The sequence below is a fragment of the Neoarius graeffei genome, chromosome 2 (assembly GCF_027579695.1).
Source record: "Neoarius graeffei isolate fNeoGra1 chromosome 2, fNeoGra1.pri, whole genome shotgun sequence".
Lineage (NCBI taxonomy): Eukaryota > Metazoa > Chordata > Actinopteri > Siluriformes > Ariidae > Neoarius > Neoarius graeffei.
The window spans coordinates 101,061,244-101,079,267 of NC_083570.1; the positions used below are offsets into that span (position 1 = coordinate 101,061,244).

Below are 18,024 nucleotides of genomic sequence, written 5' to 3' on the forward strand. Positions count from 1 at the left end.
CGTTGAACTACATTGTGTTCAGAAAACATTTTTCCAATTTTCTTGGTTTTTTTTTCTATATTCAGAACCAAATATCTCAGTTTATGACTGAAATTCAGGAAATGTTCATGACTATCCCTATTTCAAAGCTTATTCCAGGAAACGTTCTCAAAATGTTGATTAGTTTTGGAGTCATGGTACATCTTATACTAAAAAATTACCATTTTTTCCCCTCATAAACAGCCTGTCGTATTTTCTTGGAATAAGAAATTAATTTTCCAACAAACTTTGCTGCAAGAGACCTTCTCTGAAAAGTGTGTTCACATCGAGAGGGGGAAAAAACACACACACACACATTTTAACCCTAACTCCATCCAAAGACCTTTTAGTTTTATTAAGTATGGAAGTATGGCGATTCCAAGCAATTTTTAAAAATAATTTTTAGAGCACTAGAGAACCAAAATTCTTAGATTTTCAGAAGGAGGTTGAAGGACTTTTCACCAGATATTAATTGGAATTCATTTTTTTTAGAAGTATGCAAACTAATACTTATTAAATTAGATAGGAGTATAAAATTGATTTGCATAAATAATTTTCAAAAAAGTTCCAATCTTAAAAAAAAAACTTGTAAGAATATCACCAATCAGCTGCTGAAGATTAATTGTGAAATTTATTATGTAAAAAATAACCCTGTTTATCAGTAGGAGATATCGACATTATTCTATCCACATTCACTGGATATGAGCAATCGCGTGCTCTGATTGGCTACTCTACTACTAGGCTATCAGCTCATATACTGTGAGTAGAGAAAAACAAAATGGTGGAGCGTGTTGCTGAACCAACCGAGGACGAAATAAAAACTCTACTCGAAAACAAAACCCCAAAAAAATTGTTAGCAAGTATTTAAAAGACACAGAAATCGCTAAAAGTATATAGTCCCCCCTCCACCTCAATATCTCCTGTTCCACACTCCAGCCCAGTCAGTGGCAGTAATGCACCTTTAAGTTGGTTTGCCAACCACCAAAAAAAACAGAGAAGAAGAATAAGAGGAAACCCCCCCCCCAAAAAAAAAAATGGAATAAAAGTACGGTATTTGCTGGTAAGGTCATATCTTTTTTATTTTTCAAGAATTAATTACAGCATTTTTCACAAATTGCTCCTGTCATTTCACCAGTTTGTTTACATTCTAAGCAGAAATTATTTTGTCGGATGTTTTGTATAAAGTTTGTATTTATTGAATTTGCAAAAAATAAAAATAAAAATGCTCTGTTTCTCAAAATCCAGTGAATGTGGATAGAATAAAACAGTTATTCCACTCAATCTCGTCGTACATGGCTTAAAGCCAACTTGGTGCTACGCGCCTCGTCGGCTATCAGCTCATGTACGACTCGGTTTCGTAGAATAACCTATACAGCGGCATGCAAAAAATTTGGGCACCCTTACTGAAAATGTCTGTTACTGTGAATAGTTAAGTGAGCAGAAGATGATCACCAAAAGGCATAAGGGTAAAGACGACACATTTCTTTTCAGCGTTTTCTGCAAGATTTGTGTATTATTTTTGTTTTGCACAATTGGAGAGTGAAAAAAGAAAAGGAACACCATGCGAAAGTTTGGGCACCCCAATACATTTGAGTTCTCAGTTAACTTTTCCCAAGGTTCCAGACCTTAATTAGCTTATTGAGCTGTGGCTTGTTCAAATTCTTCGTTAGGAAAGGTCAGATGATGCAGATTTCAAAGCTGTATAAATTCTCTGACTCCTCAAACTTGTCCTTAAAATCAACAGCCATGGGCTCCTCTAAGCAACTCCCTCGCATTCTGAACAATAAAATAATTGATCCTCACAAAGTAGGAGAAGGCTACAAGAATGTAGCAAAGTGTTTTCAGGTAGCTGTTTCCTCAGACTGTAATGTTATTAAGAAATGGCAGTTAACAGAAACAGTGGAGATCAAGGTGAGGTCTGGAAGATGAAGAAAACTTTCTGAAAGAGCTGCTCGTTGGATTGCTAGAAAGGCAAATAAAAACCCCTCTTTGACTGCAAAAGACCTTCAGAAAGATTTAGCAGAGCCTGGAGTGGTGGTGCACTGTTCTACTATGCAGCGACACCTGAACAAATATGACCTTCATGGGAGAGTCATCAGAAGAAAACCTTTCCTGCGTCCTACCACAAAATTCAGCGTCTGAAGTTTGCAAATGAACATCTAAATAAGCCTGATGCATTTTGGAAACAAGTCCTGTGGACTGATGAAATCAAAATAGAACTTTTTGGCCACAATATGCAAAGGTATGTTTGGAGAAAAAAGGGTGCCAAATTCCAGGAAAAGAACACCTCTCCAACTCTGAAGCATGGGTGTGGATCAATCATGCTTTGGGGTTGTGTTGCAGCCAGTGGCACAGGGCACATTTCATTGGTCGAGGGAAGCATGGATTCGAATAAATACCAGCAAATTCTGGAAGCAAACATCACACCATCTGTAAAAAAGTTGAAGTTAAAAAGAGGACGGGTCCTACAATAAGACGATGATCCAAAACACACCCCAAAATCTACAATGGAATACCTCAAGAGGCCCAAGCTGAAGGTTTTGTCCTGGCCCTCACAGTCCCCTGACCTAAACATCATTGAAAATCTGTGGATAGATCTCAAAAGAGCAGTGCATGCAAGACAGCCCAGGAAACTTGTAGAACTGGAAGCCTTTTGCAAGGACGAATGTGTGAAAATCCCCCAGGTAAGAACTGAAAGATTATTAGCTGGCTACAAAAAGTGTTTACAAGCTGTGATACTTGCCAAAGGGGGGGTTACTAGATACTAACCATGCAGGGTGCCCAAACTTTTGCTTCGGGCCCTTTTCCTTTTTTGTCATTTAGAAAATGTAAAAGATGAAAATAAATTGTTTTTGCTTAGAATATAAAGGGAATGACTCATCTTTAACTTTATGCTTTTTGGATCTCATTTCATCTTCAACTTGCTTAACTGTTCACAGTAACAGCAATTTTGACCAGGGGTGCCCAAACTTTTGCATACCACTGTATAGATAGATAGATAGATAGATAGATAGATAGATAGATAGATAGATAGATAGATAGATAGATAGATACCTATATTTTAGTACAAATTTTAATATAGATGTTTATTTGTAAATGATTTCTAAATGATCAAGTCATTACAAAAACATTTGCGATTTCCAGACATTAGTTTTCCAGCGCAAAATTAAATGTTACAGAAAAATGTTTGTATGTCAGTAAAGAAAGCAGCATATTACATAAGAAACACTCTTCAGATTAAAAAAAGAAAACATAATGAAGGCTACTGGGCTTTGGTGTAAAATGAAGAAGCGAGTGTGATAGTCAAAGTGTCCAGAAGAACTGTGGCTGCTTCTGTAAGATGCTCAGTAAAACCTACAGATCATTTCCTTATCAAACTGCACTCACTGGACCTGAGACTAAAGCAAAGGGTCGTCTCACACCAAATATCGACTTTGTTTCCTTTATTATGACTCACTGCTGTTTACAGTAGTTTTTTTTGTAATGTAGAAACATTTAATTTCATTATTTTTGAAGGCATCTTTGCTCTACAGCATTTCTTTGCGTGAGCCTTTTGCACGATACTGTATAATAAACAAGCTAATCATTACTTATTAATACATTTATTACGTTTATTATTAATAAAATCATTTATAATAAATCTATTTTTATATCTAAAAACTTTCAAATGTTTACTCTAAACAAGTAAAGCAAATAAAAATAATATATTTGCACTGAAAGCAAATAAAAATAAATGTATAGTTTATTCACAAATGCACTCTATAAACCATAAGCATATTGAGTTTGGGTCTTGGCTATCACCAACATGCACCAGAGTACAGGAAATCACAAATACTAGATAGAAAATTGCCCCCCATTCAACTACACACCCACTTTTGGTGAAGGGTATGACTTCATAGGCGGTTTTAAACAGGGGCCGGGGGGGGCCAGTGCCCCTGTAAAATTGCTCCTGGCCCCTGTTGTGGCCCCTGTGCTGAACAGGTAACAAGATTTATTAATTTTGACGTGCGCTGGCTCGAAGATCGGAACTGACATGACGGAGTGTTCTACACGGACTCCTTAAAGCGCTACACGCACACTGTTACCTGCAGCAGAAAGACCCGCAGCAGCGCGAATTGTAAACTTCGGACGTGAGAGATAACAGCTGCAGCCCTGCAAGGACTAGGCTACTGCAAAGAGGCGAAGGTAAGGAAAATTATTCAATTTTGTAACGTCAGTGTTTGCACATATCCGTGTTTTACTGTTGTTGTTCACTACAATAATAAATCCGTTTTATTGCGCTTTCTTAAAAGTGTGTTGCACAGCAATAAGTAGCCTAACTTAATATTTTTGGGAAATGGGTAAATAATAACCGACAGTGTTTAACCTTCTTGTAAAACTTTAATGGCCTTTTGATATGTAGAGGCTACATTCCTCTCCGTTTACTTTTTAGTATAGACCTACTGTAGGCTATCATCATGGAAAGGAGCAAGAAGGACATTATATCCTTTTTTGCCCCTGTTGGCAAAAAGCAACATAGAGAGAGTAAGGAAGATGAAGATTATGAAAGAGGAGAGAGAGCCAGAGGTGGTGGTTGGAGAGGTGGAAAGTGAGGCATCTGAAAGGCAATCTGAGAGTGAGGATGAAGACATTCAGGATCAGATTGAGGGACAGAATGAGGGACAACCCAACAAGTCATTGGGACAACCAGATTCACCATGCATATCAAGTACAGCACCATCAGGTTTGTGATGTTGAACAAATGTATGTGTGTCAGCAGTGTCGACCTACAATTCATATAGCCTACCCTGAAAGTGTGAAGTCTGAATAATAATTAATAAATATAAAATAAAAATAATAGATATAATAATAAATTAATAACTGAATAATGATAAATAAATGTTGTTCTCAGTCGCACTCTCATATTTACTGTATTCATCTTTCTCCAGATATCAGCAAGTGCTTGGACGACACTCCAGTGCAGCCACGTCTGAAGAAAAGGTTCATTGTATGCAAAAATAGAAATCTTATTTTACAAAAAAGAGAAACATGGTTTTAAGATTTACTGAGCACAATTTATTTTATGTTTAGGCTATTGAGACAGAATGTTTATCTCATTGTATTTATGCTCAATGCACGGGCGCAGATAGACGGGGGGACGGGGGGGATTCGTCCCACCCAGATATAAATTCACCTCGCTCGGTCCCCCCCACTTATAGGGAGGAAAAAACGTCTATGCTGTCTTTCTTTGCATAAGGCAAACCTCACGGAAAAATCAAAAGACTAATTACCATTCGGTTTATTGAGGTGCACAGCAGTATAGTTGCAACTGCGCAGACTGCACAGGTTGCGAGCTCGAGCTTGGTTGCTATGGTTACCCACAACGACTTTGACAGGCATATCGGGGACAGCTCCTCCTAGTTCAGGACCCCAACATGGCATGATGAAGGGTGCCAAAAGGCAGAAAACGATTGCATCGTTTTTTCAAACAAAAAAAAAGACTATAAGTAAACTGTGCCTTACTTTATCATATCACCTTGCAATTTTTTGATAGTCTGTTCAAAGTAATGTCGTAGTGAAAGTAAAATCGTACGGAGTAGAGATGCCTTTCTGGTAGCCTCCTTCTTTCGGTGGTAGCCTGTAGATACAGTGCTCAGAAGGCAGTTTTAATGTTTAATCTGGCGTTCCCTGCCATAATTTCAGCGAGCATATTGTTTCATAAGGAAACTTTGCGAAGAGTTGTTGACTGACTGCCGCTCACGCAACACACAGGCACAGAAAGTCAGGATGCACTGGTTTACACTTTACACACACACACATAGCCCAGCCTCTCGCTATGTTTAACAGTTGGAACTTAGCGGTTTTAAAACTAGTTTTGCAATTTCTGTGCGTGATGATAATGTGTAAACTTTGGATTTCCATAGGCTATGTTAAAATGTTATCATTGTCCTGGCCTGCAGGTAGTTCCTGGTGATGGCAGTGAGGGAGGTGAAATAACATGTATACACACTACCGTTCAAAAGTTTGGGGTCACCCAGACAATTTTGTGTTTTCCATGAAAAGTCACACTTTTATTTCCCACCATAAGTTGTAAAATGAATAGAAAATATAGTCGAGACATTTTTCTGGCCATTTTGAGCATTTAATCGACCCCACAAATGTGATGCTCCAGAAACTCAATCTGCTCAAAGGAAGGTCAGTTTTATAGCTTCTCTAAAGAGCTCGACTGTTTTCAGCTGTGCTAACATGATTGTACAAGGGTTTTCTAATCATCCATTAGCCTTCTGAGGCAATGAGCAAACACATTGTACCATTAGAACACTGGAGTGAGAGTTGCTGGAAATGGGCCTCTATACACCTATGGAGATATTGCACCAAAAACCAGACATTTGCAGCTAGAATAGTCATTTACCACATTAGCAATGTATAGAGTGGATTTCTGATTAGTTTAAAGTGATCTTCATTGAAAAGAACAGTGCTTTTCTTTCAAAAATAAGGACATTTCAAAGTGACCCCAAACTTTTGAACGGTAGTGTGTGTGTGTGTGTGTATATATATATATATATATATATATATATATATATATATATATATACAGGGAGTGCAGAATTATTAGGCAAATGAGTATGTTGACCACATTACCCTCTCTATGCATGTTGGCCTACTCCAAGCTGCATAGGCTTGAAAGCCTCCTACCAATTAAGCATACCAGGTGATGTGCATCTCTGTAATGAAAAGGGGTGTGGTCTAATGACATCAACACCCTATATCAGGTGTGCAAAATTATTAGGCAACTTCCTTTCCTTTGGCAAAATGGGTCAGAAGAGGGATTTGATGGACTCAGAAAAGTCAAAAATAGTGACATATATTGCAAAGGGATGGAGCACTCTTAAAATTGCCCAGCTTTTGAAGCGTGACCATCGAACAATCAAGCGCTTCATTCAAAATAGTCAACAGGGTCGCAAGAAGCGCGTTGAAAAAAAAAAGGCGCAAACTAACTGCCCGTGAATTGAGGAAAGTCAAGCGTGAAGCTGCCAAGATGCCACTCGCCACCAGTTTTGCCATATTTCAGAGCTGCAACATCACTGGAGTGTCAAAAAGCACAAGGTGTGCAATACTCAGGGACACGGCCAAGGTAACAAAGGCTGAAAAACGACCACCACTGAACAAGACACACAAGATGAAACGTCAAGACTGGGCCAAGAAGTATCACAAGACTGATTTTTCTAAGGTCTTATGGACCGATGAAATGAGAGTGAGTCTTGATGGGCCAGATGGATGGGCTCGTGGCTGGATCAGCAAAGGGCAGAGAGCTCCAGTCCGACTCAGACGCCAGCAAGGTGGAGGTGGGGTACTGGTATGGGCTGGTATCATCAAAGATGAGCTTGTGGGACCTTTTCGGGTTGAGGATGGCGTCAAGCTCAACTCCCAGTCCTATTGTCAGTTTTTGGAAGACACCTTCTTCAAGCAGTGGTACAGGAAGAAGTCAGCATCCTTCAAGAAAAACATGATTTTCATGCAGGACAATGCTCCATCACACGCATCCAAGTACTCCACAGCATGGCTGGCCAGAAAGGGTCTAAAGGAAGAAAGATTAATGACGTGGCCTCCTTGTTCACCTGATCTGAACCCCATAGAAAACCTGTGGTCCCTCATCAAATGTGAGATCTACAAGGAGGGGAAACAGTACACATCTCTGAACAGTGTCTGGGAGGCTGTGGTTGCTGCTGCACGCAATGTTGATCGCAAACAGATCAAAACACTGACCGAATCCATGGATGGCAGGCTTTTGAGTGTCCTTGTAAAGAAAGGCGGCTATATTAGTCACTGGTTTGTTTGTTTTTTGTTGTTTTTGAATGCCAGCAATGTATATTAGTGAATGTTGAGTTGTTATATTGGTTTCCCTGGTGAAAATAAATGAGTGAAATGGGTATATGTTTGTTTTTTGTTAAGTTGCCTAATAATTATGCACAGTTCTAGTCACCTGCACACACAGATATCCTCCTAAGATAGCTAAAACCTAGAAAGCCCTACTCCAACTTCCAAAAATACTCAGCTTTGATATTTATGAGTCTTTTGGGTTCATCAAGAACATAGTTGTTTTTCAATAATAAAACTAATCCTCAAAAATACAACTTGCCTAATAATTCTGCACTCCCTGTATATATGCACACATACATATACCGTATACACAAAATGGAATCATTTGCTGACAGCTCAGTCCCCCCCAGTTCAAAAATCCTCTCTGCGCCCCTGGCTCAATGTATTTTGTTTTGGTTTTAAATAAACTAAACAAAACATTTTGAACGCTTAAATATTGCCATGTTTTGCCCATATGTGCCCCCCTGAAAAAACACTGGCCCCACCTCGGCCCCCCTAGTAATTTTGGTCTAGAACCGCCACTGTATGACTTTCCGAAATTTTCCCTTATTTTGAGTTAAAAATCTGGGAAAGATCCCTTTTTTTCAAACCTCAAAGTTGACAGGTATGGTCAACATGCCTCATTAAAATTTCAACTTTTCTTTACCCTGTGAATAAAGAGCATGTGTTCTCCTCACCTCAGTCAAATCCGGACTCTTTTCTGTACAAACATGTTTAATAACCGGGACTTTAGCACTTTGCTTCTGAGTCCTGGAGCCTGTGGATCTCTGAGATGTTTTCACCTGCGCCTTAGTGGAACTCATCCCGAAACAGTCTGCTCCTTTAGCACTGTCATCAGTGCACGACATTAATCAACATTAATAAATCACGAGAGGTTGATAAAATCACAGAAACGATGGCGCGTTGTTGTGTTTTCATTAAAAATAAATAAATACAGAAAATAGTTCCCTTCTTCTGCACGCGCTCGCAAAGCTGCAGGTGAGACGTGTTTCTGTTCCAAGCAACCGTCACCATAGCAACATCGGAACCAGACTCAGAAGCAGAATTCCTTGATTGTGCACAATTATTTGAAATTATTGTTTATTCCCCTTAACAATTCATATAACTTGTATTCATATAGTCTCAGTGTTACCCAGCTGTAATTTCGGTCATTGTTTGTTTTTGTGTGTGTTGCCCTTTAAGTGTTACGACGATATCGTATTACGGTAGCTTTACGACTGCCGGCTTCTTTACGGCAGCGCTCTGACTAGTGGGGCTCGCGAGCTCGGATGGTCACAGCTACAGCAGAGTTAACTTTTTTTCCAAAGTCTTTTTATTGACAAATAGAATCATACAATATTAGTAATAATAATAAAAATAATAACTGTACCAAGGGCACAGTGGTATCTCATTTCCACACCTGAGGCCTTGGGGCAAAAGTCAAGGTCACAGAACTGAGAGAAATGAGGCTACATGTCTGGAATCTGATGACAAAGTGAAAAGGATATAATACTTCCATGGTTAAAAATATCAACTAAGTTTCTATCTTTCACCAATTTCTTGATGCAGGCCAGTGAAAAATATGCAGATCATTGATCTGACCTGTCAAGGTCACTCCAGGACAAAACCAATGTTCCCAAATGAAAGCCCATATATGAGTTCCTATTCATGATTAATAGTAACTTTGGCCTTATCCATCCATCCATCCATTATCTGCAGGCAAGCTGGAGCCTATCCCAGCTGACTACGGGCGAAAGGCGGGGTACACCCTGGACAAGTCGCCAGGTCATCACAGGGCTGACACATAGACACAGACAACCATTCATACTCACATTCACACCTACGGTCAATTTAGAGTCACCAGTTAACCTAACCTGCATGTCTTTGGACTGTGGGGGAAACCGGAGCACCCGGAGGAAACCCACGCGGACACGGGGAGAACATGCAAACTCCACACAGAAAGGCCCTCGCCGGCTGCTGGGCTCGAACCCAGGACCTTCTTGCTGTGAGGCGACAGTGCTAACCACTACACCACTGTGCCGCCCTTATGCCCTTATCTTGCTCTGTTTTTGAGATATAAGCCATTGAAAACATGTGACCTAATATTGACCTAGGTCAAACATCAGTAGGTTAAAACTCATCTCATCTCTAGCCGCTTTATCCTGTTCTACAGTGTCGCAGGCAAGCTGAAGCCTATCCCAGCTGACTACGGGTGAAAGGCGGGGTACACCCTGGACAAGTCGCCAGGTCATCACAGGGCTGACACATAGACACAGACAACCATTCACACCTACGGTCAATTTAGAGTCACCAGTTAACCTAACCTGCATGTCTTTGGACTGTGGGGAAAACTGGAGCACCTGGAGGAAACCCACGCAGACACCGACAGATATAAGCCATTGAAAATATGTGACCTAATATTGACCTAGGTCAAAGGTCAATAGGTTAAAACAATAAATATTAATTAAAACATGGTTTTCTACGGGGCGGCACGGTGGTGTAGTGGTTAGCACTGTCGCCTCACAGCAAGAAGGTCCTGGGTTCGAGCCCAGTGGCCGGCAAGGGCCTTTCTGTGTGGAGTTTGCATGTTCTCCCCGTGTCCGTGTGGGTTTCCTCCTGGTGCTCTGGTTTCCCCCACAGTCCAAAGACATGCAGGTGGCTGTAAATTGACCGTAGGTGTGAATGTGAGTGTGAATGGTTGTTTGTCTCTGTGTCAGCCCTGTGATAACCTGGCGACTTGTCCAGGGTGTACCCTGCCTCTCGCCCATAGTCAGCTAGGATAGGCTCCAGCTTGCCTGCGACCCTGTAGAACAGGATAAGCGGCTACAGTTAATGGATGGATGGATGTTTTTCTATAGCAAAGGAGCAAGGCTAGCTCAAAGACCATGAAAAATAGACAAAACTGACTTTTTTTGCTATAGAGTCACCTAATCAAGAAGTTCAAGGTCACATAACTCAGTGAAAATGGGTCAAATCGCTTAACAAATGCAAACTATTTTGAAGCCCCCTAAATAGGTTCTCCATACCCCATTTGGTGAAAATTCATGAAGAAATGAGGGAGGAGGAGCGATTTAACACATAAGGGGGATAATAATATTGCTTACAGTGGTTACAATGTCTCTCTCTCTCTCTCTCTCTCTCACACACACACACACACACACACACACACACACACACACACACACACACACACAAGGTTTATATATTTATTCCATTTTCATACACTACTTCAATTCCTCATGCCATCAGACTCCTCAATTTGGACTGATTCTCACAGACTGTTGAACACACTACTCACACTGCGATCTTTGCACAGTGGACAATAATGCACTATTGCCTTACAATGTTTACAACGTCTCTCGTGCACACAAAGTTTATATTTATTTATTTCCTTTCATATACTACCTCAATATGCACACTCAACTCTGCACCTTAGGTTGCTTGTGCCTGCACTTTATATTGTTTGTGTCGTTTATTGTTTGTCTATTGTGTCATTTACTGTCTTGCACTTTATGTTGTTATATATAGACTTGTAGTCCTGTGATGTTTAATGTAGCACCATGGTCCTGGAGAAACATAGTTTCGTTTTAACTGTGTACTGTACCAACTGTAGATGGTTGAAATGACAAATAAAAAGACTTTGACCTTGAAGTGACCTTAGACCTTATTCCGGCAAAGGGTCAAGGTCAGAGGTCAAATGAGTGCAAAAAAGTATTAAGGTATAAGGGCAATATAAGATGGCATGAAAGAATTTTGTCTAGCTTGTCCTGGTACTGTAGCAGGTGGTTCCATTCATAGGTATTCCTGAAAAATTTATGACGTCATAACATGACGTAATGACATCATGTGACGTCATACATGATATGGACATCAGAGATGCTTACTACCTATATGTGCACCAAGTTTCATCCAGATATCTTGAAACCTGAGAAATGAGCAAGAAATGACCCTTATCTAACTACTACTACGACGTGTACACTAAACCTAAGCAAGTTCAAGATCAGTGGAAATGGGATAATAATAACAATAACACCAACAATAACATCATCAACAACAACAACAATGATAATAATATCGTTGTTGTTGTTCGTGGTATTATTATGATTATTATTATTATTATTATTATTAATAACACCACCACCAGCAACAACAACAACAATAATAATAATAATACAACCCCGATTCCAAAAAAGTTGGGACAAAGTACAAATTGTAAATAAAAACGGAATGCAATGATGTGGAAGTTTCAAAATTCCATATTTTATTCAGAATAGAACATAGATGACATATCAAATGTTTAAACTGAGAAAAATTATCATTTAAAGAGAAAAATTAGTTGATTTTAAATTTTATGACAACAACACATCTCAAAAAATTTGGGACAAGGCCATGTTTCCCACTGTGAGACATCCCCTTTTCTCTTTACAACAGTCTGTAAACGTCTGGGGACTGAGGAGACAAGTTGCTCAAGTTTAGGGATAGGAATGTTAACCCATTCTTGTCTAATGTAGGATTCTAGTTGCTCAACTGTCTTAGGTCTTTTTTTGTCGTATCTTCCGTTTTATGATGCGCCAAATGTTTTCTATGGGTGACAGATCTGGACTGCAGGCTGGCCAGTTCAGTACCCGGACCCTTCTTCTACGTAGCCATGATGCTGTAATTGATGCAGTATGTGGTTTGGCATTGTCATGTTGGAAAATGCAAGGTCTTCCCTGAAAGAGACGTCGTCTGGATGGGAGCATATGTTGCTCTAGAACCTGGATATACCTTTCAGCATTGATGGTGTCTTTCCAGATGTGTAAGCTGCCCATGCCACACGCACTAATGCAACCCCATACCATCAGAGATGCAGGCTTCTGAACTGAGCGCTGATAACAACTTGGGTCGTCCTTCTCCTCTTCAGTCCGAATGACACGGCGTCCCTGATTTCCAAAAAGAACTTCAAATTTTGATTCGTCTGACCACAGAACAGTTTTCCACTTTGCCACAGTCCATTTTAAATGAGCCTTGGCCCAGAGAAGACGTCTGCGCTTCTGGATCATGTTTAGATACGGCTTCTTCTTTGAACTATAGAGTTTTAGCTGGCAACGGCGGATGGCACGGTGAATTGTGTTCACAGATAATGTTCTCTGGAAATATTCCTGAACCCATTTTGTGATTTCCAATACAGAAGCATGCCTGTGTGATGCACTGCCGTCTAAGGGCCTGAAGATCATGGCCACCCAGTATGGTTTTCCGGCCTTGACCCTTACGCACAGAGATTCTTCCAGATTCTCTGAATCTTTTGATGATATTATGCACTGTAGATGATGATATGTTCAAACTCTTTGCAATTTTACACTGTCGAACTCCTTTCTGATATTGCTCCACTATTTGTCGGCGCAGAATTAGGGGGATTGGTGATCCTCTTCCCATCTTTACTTCTGAGAGCTGTTGCCACTCCAAGATGCTCTTTTTATACCCAGTCATGTTAATGACCTATTGCCAATTGACCTAATGAGTTGCAATTTGGTCCTCCAGCTGTTCCTTTTTTGTACCTTTAACTTTTCCAGCCTCTTATGGCCCTTTTCCACTACCCTTTTTCAGCTCACTTCAGCTCGCTTCAGCTCACTTCAGCCCGACACGGCTCGCGTTTCGACTACCTCAGAGCAGCACGACTCAGCTCGCTTCAGCCCTACTCAGCACCCAAAACTCGCACTGTTTTGGAGTGGGGCTAAAGCGAGCCAAACCGTGCCGAGTGAGGTTGGGGGCGTGAGCAGACACTCCCCTGTGCACTGATTGGTGAGGAGGAGTGTCCTCACATGCCCACACACGCCCCGCGAGCGCGCTGGGATCTGTAAACACCGCAAACCCGGAAGAATAATAATTACGAATTACGAGAATTTCTGAAGCCTTATGCGCCTCGCCTCATCTATACGCTCTTGCCAGTATCTGTTGGCGTTGTCGGTGACAACAAGCCACAGCACCAAGACCAGCAATACTAACGACTCCATGTCCTCCATGTTTATTGTTTACTATCCGGGGCGTGAGACTACCGCTGAAAAGATCACTGAATCAGTGACATACAGAGCATCGTGGACAAGTTCGCGGAGCGCAAGGCTCGTCGTATGCCCTTCAAATAATGCGCGCAGTAGGCTATTGATGTTTTATTATGAGCCATGTACAGTATGTCGCCTAATGTTTTTTTGTTTCTGAGTTACATGTTCGTTTGAAGGACTTAATGTACAAAATAACATAGTTGCACCCCGTAGTGTTGAAATTGGTAAACACAGTGCATTCAGTGAGGTTTGCACCGCCCTCCTTTTATTTCGGACTCTTCCTGTCACCGTTGCAACCTCTGAGCGCTCATTCGTATGCCCTTCAAATAATGTGCGCAGTATAGGCTATTGATGTTTTATTATGAGCCATGTACAGTATCCTAATGTTTTTTGTTTCTGAGTTACATGTTCGTTTGAAGGACTTGATGTACTAAATAACATAGTTGCACCCGGTAGTGTTGAAATTGGTAAACACCGCAGTTGCGGACATTTTGTAACCTAAAATGATGTTATGATAAGCTTTAATAAAGGGCCCGGTCATTTGCCCCGCCCCCGGCCCGGCTCTGACTTGTTCCGCCACTGTCACTGATGTCACTGTTTGCGCTGCTTAACGACATCACGTGACGTCCACCCACTTTCGCTAACTCCACCCAATGTGTCCACCCACTTCCAGCCAGCACGGTTCAGCGCGGTTGTAGTCGAAATGCAACTTCAATAGCCCCGCTCAGCCCGACTCAGCTCGACTCAGCACGGCACGGCTCAGCCGCGTTTGTAGTGGAAAAGCGGCATTATTGCCCCTGTCCCAACTTTTTTGAGATGTGTTGCTGTCATGAAATTTCAAATGAGCCAATATTTGGCATGAAATTTCAAAATGTCTCACTTTCAACATTTGATATGTTGTCTATGTTCTATTGTGAATACAATATCAGTTTTTGAGATTTGTAAATTATTGCGTTCCGTTTTTATTTACAATTTGTACTTTGTCCCAACTTTTTTGGAATCAGGGTTATAATAATAATAATAATAATAATAATAATAATAATAGGCGGCACGGTGGTGTAGTGGTTAGCGCTGTCGCCTCACAGCAAGAAGGTCCTGGGTTCGAGCCCCGGGGCCGGCGAGGGCCCTTCTGCGCGGAGTTTGCATGTTCTCCCCGTGTCCGCGTGGGTTTCCTCCGGGTGCTCCGGTTTCCCCCACAGTCCAAAGACATGCAGGTTAGGTTAACTGGTGACTCTAAATTGAGCGTAGGTGTGAATGTGAGTGTGAATGGTTGTCTGTGTCTATGTGTCAGCCCTGTGATGACCTGGCGACTTGTCCAGGGTGTACCCCGCCTTTCGCCCGTAGTCAGCTGGGATAGGCTCCAGCTTGCCTGCGACCCTGTAGAAGGATAAAGCGGCTAGAGATAATGAGATGAGATGAGATAATAATAATAATAAACTGTGGGTGGTAAAAGAGAGCAACTGGACTCGTTTGAAGATTCTTGAAGATGTTTCACCTCTCGTCCGAAAGGCTTCTTCAGTTCTGTTTGACTAATAGGGAGTATCAGGTATTTATCCTCTCATGGATGAAAAGCAATCCTAAGGTGTGGTTGAGTCATCCTGTTGGTGTGGGTCACTGGGAGCTGGGTGTGAACGGCCTAGAGAGTCGTGGGGTGATCAATGGGTTGTTGGTTCTCTCTGTCCTCCTGTGAGTCACTGAAAACAGCTGGGTTTTGGTGTGCATTCAGTTGTCTGGGAAGTGTGCCAAGGACAACCTACATTGTAGGTGGCTGATAAATGGTGTCTTAGGCCACGTTCACACTGCAGGCTGAAGTGACTCAAATCCGATCTTTTCGCCCATATGTGACCTGTATCCGATCTTTTATTGACAATATGAACGACACAGATCCGATTTTTTCAAATCCGACCCAGGCCGTTTGGATATGTGGTCCTAATTCCGATTCCTATCCGCTCTTTTCATATGCGACTTCAGTCTGAACCGCCAGGTCGCATTCATCTGACTTACACGTCATCAACAAGCCACAAACGTCACTATTCTGCGCTGAAGTAGGCGGCGGGTCTCTCAAAAAAAGTTACAACAACATGGCGCATAATCACGGGCGCAGATAGAGGGGGGGACTCGTCCCACCCAGATTTAAATTCACCTCGTTTGGTCCCCCCCACTTATAGGGAGGAAAAAACGTCTATGCTGTCTTTCTTTGCATAAGGCAAACCTCACGTAAAAATCAAAAGACTAATTACCATTCGGTTTATTGAGGTGCACAGCAGTGTATACATAGTTGCAACAACTCACATAAAACAAAGACTGATATTCGGTTGGTTGAGCTGCACAGACTGCACAGGTTGCGAGCTCGAGCTTGGTTGCTATGGTAACCCAAAACAAGTTTGACAGGCATATCGGGGTTGGGGTTGGTTTGCTGGCAGCTTTGTCCCCCCCAGTTCAAAAAACGTATCTGCGCCCCTGCGCATGACATCAATGCGAGGGACGCTTCGGGCTGTGAAGGTTCTGAATCTTCTCAATGGAAGGACGCAGAGGTTAGGGAGCTGATTTCCATTTGGGGGGATGCAGCTATTCAAGCTAGATCGGATGGGTCATACCGCAACCGGGCGGTTTTACTTCCGTAAACACTGGCCATGCTCACTGCGTGTGATGTCGTCATATCCTGCAATGCACATGCGGAACACTTTTAGGTCGCTTTTCGTTCATACTGAGGATCACATACAAGTCGCATATATTTGTTAATGTGAACGACCTCACAAAAAAATCGGATTTCACAAAAAAATCGGAATTGAGCATTAAGCCTTGCAGTGTGAACGTAGCGTTAGACCACCACCTCTGTTCAGTGATGGCCATTCCAGGTTGACAAAAATGGCTTCTTTAACTCCTCGCTCATACCAACGATCCTCTCTGGCTAAAATGTGTATGTTGCAATCCTGAAATGAGTGTCCTTTGTTAGTCTGGCTAACGCGACAAAGCTCTCCGAGCTATTGGTCTGGCCAAGATATTAAGCCCAACCGTTTCCCAGAGCCCGTGGTTGACCCACCTCCCTGAAATGCCTCAGTTTGCTACTGGTCGAAGCCAGAAAAGGCTGTGACGAAGCTTAAACCAATCACATCATTCTTTCCTCTGACGTATGCGACGCAACGGGGCTAACTGGTAGATTAAACTCTTACTGAAGCCGGTCGGGAGCAAGGCGAAAACGTCCTTCCTTTCAAAAAATACCTCCAGGGCTGCTCTTTGCTCCGTTTTCAATGAGAACTTCCCGTTGAATGCTTTCAATACAGCATCTATGCGTAATAGATGCGGAAGCGTGAATGAAGCGCTTCCGGCATAGATTCTGTAAACAATCTATGGCTTCCAGTCGCAGTTCTACTACGTCAGTGCCTTGAACACGCCTCTACCCAGGGCCGTTGGAGATGCTCAAAGTTGATTGGTTCCCGATTTTTCGGGAGCTTGGAAGAGCTGTAGATAGCTTGCCTGGCCAGACTAAGCTCGCAACAGGCCCTCGTGTTGCGTCACGCTTAGGATGGGCGGGCCCAGGCTAGTCCTTTGTTGTTAAGATGAAGATAGACAGCAGGGTCCTGGCCTGAGGAACTGGCTCTCCTGTGTTGAGCCATGCGCCTGTGAAGCGGTTGTGAAGATGAAGTTGTTCTTAAGATGAAGGATGCTCATTTCAGGATTGCAACATACGCATTTTAGCCAGAGAGGATCGTTGGTATGAGCGAGGAGTTAAAGAAGCCATTTTTGTCAACCTGGAACGGAGAGAACCAACGACTCTCTAGGCCGTTCACACCCAGCTCCCAGTGACCCACACCAACAGGATGACTCAACGATACCTTAGGATTGCTTTTCATCCATGAGAGGATAAATACCTGATACTCCCTATTAGTCAAACAGAACTGAAGAAGCCTTTCAGATGAGAGGTGAAACGTCTTCAAGAATCTTCAAGCAAGTCCAGTTGCTCTCTTTTACCACCCACAGTTTACTATGACCTGGACGACTGAGAATCTTCACAGACAACAACAACAACAACAACAATAATAATAATAATAATAATAATAATAATAATAAGTAGTAGCGTTTCTTTCATGAAAGGGTACTTTTTTTGTATATACAAACTCAATCCGGA

At 41.9% G+C, this 18,024-nt stretch overlaps 1 protein-coding gene and 1 long non-coding RNA gene across 2 annotated transcripts in view; one reads left to right on the forward strand and one right to left on the reverse strand.

Moving 5' to 3' along the window:
- LOC132882068 (cilia- and flagella-associated protein 69-like) overlaps positions 1–9,017 on the reverse strand; it is a 57,998-nt gene extending 48,981 nt beyond the window's left edge. Inside the window, exon 1 of the mRNA XM_060915289.1 lies at positions 8,556–9,017. Within this exon, the coding sequence (XP_060771272.1) occupies positions 8,556–8,726 (171 nt within the window). The 5' untranslated portion in view covers positions 8,727–9,017. The remainder of the gene's footprint in view (positions 1–8,555) is intronic.
- LOC132874568 (uncharacterized) lies at positions 3,943–5,111 on the forward strand. Its single transcript, XR_009651680.1, has 3 exons — positions 3,943–4,203; positions 4,451–4,741; positions 4,947–5,111. It is a non-coding gene; the product is annotated as an uncharacterized LOC132874568 (long non-coding RNA).
- Positions 9,018–18,024: the final 9,007 nt, after the last annotated feature.